The sequence below is a fragment of the Cenococcum geophilum genome, assembly GCF_001692895.1.
Source record: "Cenococcum geophilum 1.58 unplaced genomic scaffold K441scaffold_87, whole genome shotgun sequence".
Lineage (NCBI taxonomy): Eukaryota > Fungi > Ascomycota > Dothideomycetes > Gloniales > Gloniaceae > Cenococcum > Cenococcum geophilum.
In genome coordinates this window covers 420453-431052 of record NW_027137645.1, presented here as the reverse complement: position 1 = coordinate 431052, position 10600 = coordinate 420453, and the positions used below count along the sequence as shown (strand labels likewise).

Here is a 10600-nt window from a genome sequence, read left to right as displayed (position 1 = left end):
CTAGTAACTTATAGGTATCTTCTATTCTCCTTTAGGGCGTCTTAGCTAGGGCTGTTATAATTGGGATTCTTTACTAGGATAGGTCTCTAGAGGCATTAGTGCTGCCTTATAGGCGTCCTACGCTCCGCTTTACAGCTGGTTAGGTAGAAGGTGCTCTCATTAGGGTAGGTACCCTAGATCTCTTTCTTTGTGCAACTATCTACCCGCCGTTGCCTATTATGCTTAGCTCTTTCTCCTTATATGCATTTCCCTGTACTATGGCTATAGCTTAGTATAGTTCGGCTTGCCTTTTCCTAGTGGCTTTTAGGTATACCTAGAAGGTCTTATAGGCCGTCTTCTACTATGCTTTATATTCTTTACTGCAGTTTATATATCTAACTCCCTTAACCTTAGGGCAGTTTTTTGTCTTATGTGTGTTGGCGCATAGCCTATACCTTCCCTATCTCCCGCATACGCTCTAGGTGTAGCCCTACTACTGGCATTTAAAGCATTAGCGTATTTAGACTGCGCGGTAGTATAACCGGGCTTTATACTAGAGGCTATCTATAACTATTCCTTTACATATAACTACCGCCTATATCTTTTAGGTCGGTAGATTAATAATTAAGGTGCCGCGTGTTTTAACCTTTTGGAACCCTAGTAATACGCCTATATATATAGTGCGTACTTTATAGAGCTATGCAACTCTAGATATTATAATTCCTAGGACCAATTTCTTAGTGGCCTCTGTAATCCTTTAGATGAGTTGTAAGTTTATAGCGCCTCGTCCGCTTTCTACTTATGTATTAATGGGTACTCTAAGTACTTTAACTGGGTAGTCCTGGCGGAGTATCTTATACTTAGGGATGTCTCCCTAGGTTATGGCCTGGTCCTTTGCCTATTAGTTTAGAAGCATAACCTCTACGTCGCCGCTATATAGGACCTTTACTGCCACTGCCTTTAGTATATATGTCCTGATTACTGTAAGAATCTGCTCTAGCTCTACTACTACTACTTCTAGCGTTTGGACCCTAACTATAAACCTTACGGGTGCTACGCTAGGGAGGCGCTAGGGAGGCGCCGGTTAGGTGCTGGCGGCGATGTTAGCCCATAAGGGCTTTGTTATATACGTTGTTGGTATTCCCTATAATTTTATAGCGTCCTTAATACGCCCGAGCCTATCCTCTACTATATTCTGGTTCCTATTGTGCCTTATCCATAGTTCTCAAGCGATATATCTAGCCTATTGAGCCGCACGCGCTACCCCTGCGCGTGGGTGTTCGTCTTCTCCCTTCCCTAGGTCTTCCTTAATGTCTTTTAGGATATCTACGAGTTTCTGCCATTTCTGGTTGTTGTCCTTTGGTTGTTGTGGTTGGGTCGCCCCCTATTGGGTTTATTATGGTGTTGCGTTTTTTTTGTATTTCGACCCACCTTTGAGTCTGCTGCGACCCTCCTAGGTCGCGCAGGCTTTCCGGCTATAGTGTGTGCATTGATTCTAGGGCATATTATACCGTAGATTCGATTAGGAGTAATTGTATCTTTATTGGGTAAGTAATGGGCGTGTTCTGCTGCTGTAGCGGCTTTTTTCCCTCATTATAATTATATTTAGGGCTTAATAATTAATATAGAACTTTAAGCCTTTTTTAGGTTTCTTAATAAATAGTATAAGTAAGATAAATAGTAATTAATTAGGGTAAATAAATCCTTTCTCTAGGTACTCTTTAAGGTATAAGTAGCTCTTCTCGCAATATACCGTATAACGGGCCGAACTTTAGCATTATACTAGGTTTAAGTTCTATCTTAAAATTATACTTATTTTAATATAGGGGTAGTTAGTCTATAAGTTGTTTCTTAAACGTATTAATTAGATTATAATATTCTTTAGGTATAAGAGGTCGGGGGTTAATATATTACTTTGGTTTTAATGCCTTTTTAATATCTTTTAGTATTATAGTAAAGATTTTATAGTCTTATTTTTTTTACTAATAAATAAAAGGGTGCGGCTTATATTATATAAATTTTAAGGGGTTTTAATATATTATCTTTACATTCTTTACTATAATTAGTAGTTATAACTTTATTATATTAGTTTAAGGTTTATAGTAAGGGTAATTTATATTATATTAAATTTAAATAATTGTATGCATGTTTATAGGGCAAGTGGTATTTTAAGTTATTTTATTATGTGGGAAACTGCATTAGGAAATGGAGGCTTCCTTTACGGGCAAGGCGCCCTCGCTTATTAACCCCGGCCAAGCCAAGACTGCCTCTTAACCTTAACCATAAAAGGCCATTTCTCTTGCCGCTTTTCCTCTTATCCTCTATCTTTCCTTTCTCTTAATACTGCGCCTTCTCCTCTTCTTGCTGCTAGTCCCTGGCACGGTCGTATTAAGGCATATCTGCCGCCCCTTAGCGCTTATGCGTATGTAAGTCCAGCCCGCTCATTCCTTTATTTACCCGTGTCTTAGACTAATAATTAATGCAGTTAATTGCGGCCTTTCCAATGGGCGACTCTCTTCTACGGCGATGTATAGATGGTTATAGCCTCCTTTCCCAATCACCGCCTCTGGTGCCAGTGACTTTAATTATTATTAAGATCTCTCAGCGCTGCCTCTGTCCGCTAAGCGCGAATATACCCAGTGTGGCCAACAGGCAGCGTCGCTGGCAGCGTCGCTGGCAGCTAGCTGCTTATGTAAGCAGTCAGTCAGCGTAGATAGTTGTAACAGTCAGTCAGCGGTAAGACTGCAGCGAGCTGACAGCTCGCTGCATAGGTGGTAAGAAAGGTCAATTTGGTGGTGTTTTTGAAGCTTTTAGTAGAGATTAAGAATCTAAGATCTTCGGCTAAAATCCGGGCGGGAAACCCCTGGGATATTCATATAAAATAGTATGGTTTTCTCTAAATTCCCCATCGCGTCTCTAAACGCGTTTACCTACCAATATTAACCTTTTTATTGCCACGGAAAATACAACGCACCTTATATTTTACCCGCCAGCCAACTAGTAGAGCTTCTTCCTCTGCTTCTTCCTCTGCTTCTTCCTTATTAAGTTTATAATCTACGCGTTAATTAAGCTCTTTAATATCCCATAGGCGTTGCGGATCTACTACTTCTACCCCCCTTACAATTAAAGACACGCCTGAATTAAATAAGCAGAATAACTCTATATCGCGAGAGCCTTTACCAATTAGCCAGAACTATGGCTATATCTTTCCTATTAACTAGGACAACCTTTACCTAGGTAAGCACGGTAAGCTTACTAGTAAATACGGATACCGAATTATTAATAAGCGGTCCCTTTTAAAGAACTCCTCTATATTAACTATATAGAAGTATAGAGTAGATATGTTCTGGGATAGGCTAGAGGGCAGAAAGAGACTCTAGCTATATAAAATCTGCCATCTAGCTTAAAGACCAGCTGCGTTACTTATAATTAACGGCACAGATTACATTGTTGGCTATTTAAAATTAAAATATAGTCTTATTCTTAATTATAATAGCTATAGTAGTACTTTATAAGGCTCGTCCGAACCAAACGCTTAAGTCTCTCCTATACCCAGCGGTAGCGAACGCCAGCCGTTCTGGGTAGCTAGCTATATACAAACCTATGTTAATTGGACGATTCTATAGGATATTACATTTCGACAAGCTATAAGTACTTATACCCGCGCATTACTTATATTTAACCGTCCTTAGATATAGGAGTGTCTTATAAGTTCGCATATATTACTAAGCGACTAGATAAAATCTGCCTTTAAGCGCCGACGCCTTAATATTAAAGACCTCCTCCTTACCTTATAAAGTAAAATCTACCTTAGCTGTAATATCTGGACGTCTATAAATAGAATGGCACTACTTAGTGTAGTAGCCTACTTAGTTAATAAAGGTAGCAAGCTATAATTAATCCTTATAGGACTTCCACGCATATAAGGATCGCATACGGCTAAGAACGTGGCAATAGGTTTAGTAACGGTTATTTAGAAGTATTAATTCGAATATAAGCTTGGCTGCTTAATGGCTAATAATGCCACTAATAATAACGAGCTCTATAAATACCTCTCACAAAGTCTCTTAGTGGCAAAAAGGGAACGACTCTGGTATATTGGCCATATTATAAACCTCGTCGTTAAGGCCTTACTGTATAGTAAAGGTATTAGCAAGCTTAAACGCTTACTAATTAGTACAAGCAATTAAGCTAAATTTAACCTTATACGGCAGAAAGGTGTTGTCGGAAAGGTCTATAATATTATTAAATATATTATACGATCTATAGCTTACCGCTAGGACTTCACTAAGAATTAAGCTAAGGCCTATATAAAGGATGAGCTCTTTAATTAAGCTAAACTTATACTTATTAAGGACGGAGGCGTTTAGTAGAATTCTACCTACTTTATACTTCGGCGGGCGCTACTTCTTAAGAAGGGGATTAATAAATATCTGCTGGCTTAGAGGAAGCCTACTAATAATAGCTACGACCTTACGCAGGACTTTCTTACTAAAGAAGATTGGGCGGAAGTTAAGCAGCTTATTAGAATCCTAAAGCCTTTTATATTAGCCACTAAACGTATAAAAGGCGACACTAATAGCTATGGCGTTAAAGGCTTATATAGAGCTTTATAGGAGTTAATTATAAATATGGAGCTTCTTCGCCAGATCCTTATATAAACTTAGTAAAATCTTAAGAATATAAACAACTCCCTCCTTAAATCTAGCGTTAATATGGCTCTATAGAAGCTTAATAAGTATTTTAATAAAATAAAAGCTAAGAGCCCGTACTACTTTATCGCGGTTATCCTCTATCCCTCTCTTAAACGCGCCTACTTTCGCGATAAGTGGAAACGGTAGCCACAGTAGTAGAAGTACGCCGAGAGATACATGGAAACAGTATTTAATAACTATATTAATAAGCAAGTAGGTAAGAAAGATAAGGTGGTTAAATTATAACGTAGGAAGGTTCCTTTATCTAGTAACAATTCGGGCAATAAATATTTATAATCTCTACTAGTTAACAAGACGCTTACTTCCTTACGCTTATAAAAGCGAATTAAGCTTACTACTAAACTTAATCGCTACTACGAGGCAGGCCTTAAGCTAATTAAGATCCGTAATAAAAACGGTAGTAAGGTAAGCGACGTTATTCTAGATCCTCTTAACTAGTGGCTTACTACTAGTTAAATCCTTTATCCAACTCTTACCAAGATCGCTTTAAATCTATTCTCTATACTAGTAATAAGCTCTATATATAAGCGAGCTTTTAGTTAAGCTAAGAAGATTGTTACCAATAAGTATAATAGGCTCTTAGCCGATATAGTTAAAGCAGACTAGTGTCAGAAATAGTGGCTACTTAAAGGCCTTCTGCCAAGCAGCTTAATTAACTGTGTTAACTTTTTAATGGAGCCTTAACTACACCCTAGTTAACGAATTTAAATACCAATCTTACTGGCTATAGGCCAGATATAGTGGTAGAAACACTAAATTAGAGAGGTATGTTTACTAGAGCTCTCTACCTAATAGAATCTGACTTAAAAATAGAGCTTATAGAGCCTACTTAACCACCTAACCCAAATCCCTACTACTAACGTCATTACTAACTTCTACGCGGCGCGGCAACTAAATCTAACGATGTCCAAATACTATATAAGGTTAATTGGGGTAGATTTGAGATCGGGCAACGTTAATATTTGTACATACAGAAGTGCTGTCAAAAATCTAAACTTTAGCTCTATGACTCTATTAGATCTATACAAATTACCCGATTTAGATAAGCGCGCTAATAGCGGTGCAGTCAGCGTATACATATACCCAGCGAGCGGACAGCGAGCGATTCAATTAGTACAGTCAGTCAGCGAAGCTCGCTGGACGCTGACTGTTGGCCACACTGAATATACCCTTACAATCCTATTCTCTCTCTTGCGCTCTTTCTCCTTTGGCCTCCCAAATAACGCTAGCCTAAAACCGTCCCATAGGAAGGGGGTTAGGGGAATTCCATAGTTACTAGCCGCGTCAGCACTATTATTTTATTTAACTCTGCCGTATATCTCCTTCTAGGGTAGGGAGGGACAGGCGTTCCGTATTACTACCCTTAAGGGCTTAAGCGAGCTTACGTCGCACTCGTTTTAGCTAACCTATATACTATTTTCTTTCCTAGGATATGCTATTGGTTAAACGGCCCGCTTTAGCGTTTACTAATAGCTAAAGCTACCTGCATTATAACTAGTATGCCTACTAGGCTACTTAGCGGAAAAGTAGCTAGACGTCGCTAATTTAAGCGACCACCCAGTACGGGGCTGTGTTAGGTATTATTTAAACGGATATTATATAGAGCGTTGCCTAGGTGGCTCTACGTAGCCGAAATAAGTGTCGGTTTGGGGCACGTGCGCGCCCCACCCAAACAAAGCCCCCTGAGCATGCCTCACAATCATAACAAACCTTACAACACCACCATTTCGCACCCAAATTCGTTCGCTGCAATTACTAATTATAACCCAAGTTACCAAGGAGCCTGCATCCTAAAAAATACGGGCAAAACACTTTACCCCACCCCCAGAATTATACTATAATGCTAGGGAAAATAAGCATCTAAAGACTCCTTTACGTATAGGAGTTCTCTACGCCAAAATCTTTGGCCAATTACTAGGCAAGGCCATTCCTCCGGCTATTATATAGCAGGCTACTAGAATTATAGAGCACTCTTAGCAACGTATTGTGGCCTTAAAGCAATGCAGAACTATATATAATTTTAGGCTAGAAATAAGAGGAAGAAATCGAGCTCTTACAAAGGAAGATACCTACGCTATTGCCGTGTATTTAGACGACCCCAATCTTAATTAAGACTTAAAATCAGCCCTATAGTAGACTATTATTTAAAAGGCCCTAAATTATAAAGATCTTCTAATGGTTCTAACTTAAAGAACAGGTTACTAACCTCTTGGAAATAAGCTAATTTAAAGAGCCATAAAAAAGGATAAAGGGTATATTAATGTAAAGATAGAAGAAGAGAAGTGGCTTAACTAGGAGCAGGCAGATAGAAGAAAGAATTGGTACTATTTATAGCTAGAAAAAAGACCCTATCCCAAAGACTAGAATAATATTGCTTTTTATAATAAATATCACTTTAGTTTAGGTATAGAAGAAACCCATAGAATTAAGAGAAGAAGTAGTAATCTTTACCGCTATTTACCACAGAATATTTATAGNAAGAAGGGGGTTACTAAAAAGGATNAAAAGGAGAAGGCCTAAGAGAAGAAGCATCTTAAACTGTTTAATNTCTTTATTGTTATTAGNAGGACCTAAAAAAAGTTNTTCTTATATAAGGTGGATAACTAGGTAGGTAAGATAAATTTAAAAGCCTATACCAAGCAGGTGTTACCATAGCTTCTTTTAAAGTTTAATATTAAGGGAATTACTTTATGCNAGGATNNAGATTNAGCGCATAAATNAAGGGAGTCTTTAGCCTGGGTAAAGGAATGGGACTTAAAGCTTCTAACATTGCCTGGTCTATTACTAGATCTATTAATTATAGAGTCCTTAGCCCATCCTATTAAGAAGAAATTCCATTCAAAGCGCGTNGAAGAGGACACAGCATTAGAGCGTTTTATAGATGTTTAGGAGAACCAAGTAGATCAGGAGAAGATTGCAGAGATGTACAGCTGGTACACGAAGCGCCTACATGAGTGCATTAGGGCTGACGGGCAGATGACTCGATATTGAATTGATTTGGCTGTATTATGGTATTGTGATCGTGAACTATGATTTTGGTGGGTGCGCACGTGCCCCAAACCGACACTTATTTCGGCTACGTAGAGGGTGGCCATATATGCCTGCCTAGTAGTATAGTTATATTGCTACGGATGTTTTAGAGACGCCGTTTAATCTGCTAGTTTAGGGTTAAGGGGCTATTAGCTCTGCCTAACTACTTAATAGTAAAGCAGTAAAGGATTAACAATCCGGCCTTTTAAGCTTAGGGCTATAGTAGGAACCACCTAGATTAAAATTAGAAGGTTACAGCTTTTAGGCGCATAGTGGATTAGCGGCACCGCGGCACGACTGCGAAGGAATCTCTAACACTAGCCAGTTACGTTAGGAGGGCGAGCATTATATAGCACCTCGTGTAGTACCCTATACAGTCCTTCACCTAGCGTATTTATGCATCTATATACGATTACCGTGCGAGTGGTAGGCGTATCCGTTACTAGGCTGTTAGTATTAGAGAGCCCCGCCACTAATAAAGACACTACCTCCTTTTATTATAGATAGCTTGCAAGTGCACGTATAAGCGGGGCTTTATATCCTGTTAATATAAGCGGTGTAGAAGATTAGCTGGATTAGTATTGTTGGGAAGTAAATAGATATATTAGCACTGCCCTTTACTAAGGAACAAGGGTGGAGAATTTAAGCCACTAACCTCCTAATAAGGGGCTAGGTGCGACGGCTGTGTTAGAGCTAAACATGCTAGCTTGGACGGGCGGATATGGTTTAACCGCAATTTACTAAGGGTATTAATTAGGCGCTAGGAATTCAAGCCCTTATAAACCTTTATACCCTATAAACGGTAATCTACTTTAGTCTATGCCGGAGGCGTATATATTAAGTGCTTTAATTTGGTAAAAAGCCTAGGTAAGGGGTAACGAGCAAGGGGCGATAGACGAGAGCTAGCGGCAAGGGAGGGCTAACGTACACTTAAAAAGACCTATAATTCCCCCCTTAAGGCTATTAAAAGCCACAAAGCAATGGCAACTCTAATAATAATAACGTTGGCACCATATCGATCTTCATTTTGTATCCCTCCTAAAATCTTACTTAATAATAATAATTTCTACACCGGTCCCCCTAGAAAATCGATAGCTTTGTCTTAGCACTATATAATTATAGCCCCTAAGAAAAGTGCGAGTAGTAAGACTAAAAGGAGGAGTAGGGGAGTACCTATTTTCCCCCTAAAAAATAAAGAAGTATTAGAAGCTTAGGCAATTAATAGCATATTATTTTACCTAGGGCTTTAGTTTAGAGATTCCGTCTAATAAAGCGCTTATAAACCCTATATATAATTATAAGAAAGCTTATAATAAGTATTATAAGAATAATAAGGAAGATTTCTATAGGGATAGAAATAACAGTTAAGTCTCTAGAGGAAGTAGTTAAGGTAATTATCCCCTATAATTACCCTACCACGCTTTTCCTATTCCCCTAGTAGTTGTGAATATATACGCCTAATAACTAGCAGAAAATCTAATAGTTATTAAAGATAATATAGCCGATCTGGACTTGGAAGCTAAGGGTAATAAAGCTAGTAACGCTAATAATGAAGCTGACGAAGCCGATAATTAACTAACACCTTATGGATTAGGTATGCGCTTTCCCTTTTAATTTATAATGGCCTTATTTAACAATTAGTAGATAACGGAAATAACGGTAGTGATAAAGATAATGAAGATAATAAGGAGCTGCCTTTATTAGAAGCGCTAGAAGAGGAGGTACGCGTATCTATATATAATTATACCACACCCTTAACGCTAGACGGCAATTAAACGGATAATTTAGCTAAGGGGCGTTAGATTGGAACTGCTCTGTAGTTTAGGTAGAAGCTTAGGATATTAATAGCTGCTAGTTAAGAGTCTTTAAAAGCTAAGAAGTTAAAAAAGTAGAGGTCTGATTAGCTTAATTAACTAAATAGCATTAATTATATCTCTAATACTTCTGTTAGTAAGAGCGGTAAGAGCGTATAACCTAAGAAGTAATAAAGGTTACCTACTTCCTAAAGGACCACGCCTTTTAGCTCTCCTACCCTTGGCCTTAATAACGGTAACGGTATTAAGGAGTAAGCGGTCTCTGCTGCGCGGCCCACTAGCTCCTCCCCCTAGCACTATATATCTCCTCGTGATACTAAACCACTAAAAAATAGGGCTAATAATAGTCGTAATTATATTCCGGACGATCTTATTAATGGCTTAGCTAAAGAAAGCAATAATAAAGACGGTGAGAACGTTATAGATAAAGGCAAGGCCGAGAACTATAGCGACGGAAGTAATAATAGTGACGATACGGATAATAATGACTTTGGGGACGGTGATAGCAGCAATAGTAATAAGGGTAATAAGGCCCGCGGGTGTGTAGGGTGATAAGGATTACTAACCCCTATTACTAGTTAATTAAAGATAAAGCGTGCTGCGAAGCATTATCTCCAGCGGTCTCACTATTCCTCTTTAATTTTATCTATATATGCGTCCGACTAAAGTACTACACTTACTAGCAATTATTATAAGCGGGTTGCATCCCCTATATATAATCGCCTCCGTACCTAAAAACCGCTGCTAAGCCCCGCCTCTAGTTCTAACTCTAATAAAGTAATATTAAGAGCTGCCTTAAATGCTAATTTAGAAGAAATTTTAATCTAAGTAGCTTTTAGGCGCTAGAAAGACGGGTTATATATACTAGATATCCTTCCTTAACGACTTACTTTACCTTTTAACCTAGTTAAGTAGCCTTAGGAGCTAAAGCCCTAAGAGCTAAAGTCTAGAATAATATTCACTAAAGAGGAAGACGCGCTACTTATTAAATTAAAGGAGGGATATAATCTTTTATGGGAATAGATTAAAGATAGCTTTCTAAAGAGAAGCCTCAGATCACTA

At 38.5% G+C, this 10600-nt stretch overlaps 1 protein-coding gene across 1 annotated transcript; it reads left to right on the top strand.

The window, feature by feature from the left end:
- Window positions 1-7058: 7058 nt before the first annotated feature.
- K441DRAFT_670952 (uncharacterized protein) lies at window positions 7059-7649 on the top strand (the record flags this gene model as incomplete). Its single annotated transcript, XM_067650350.1, has 2 exons — window positions 7059-7134; window positions 7399-7649. Coding segments are annotated over 2 exons (261 nt in total), but the record flags the coding sequence as incomplete, so codon positions are not given.
- Window positions 7650-10600: the final 2951 nt, after the last annotated feature.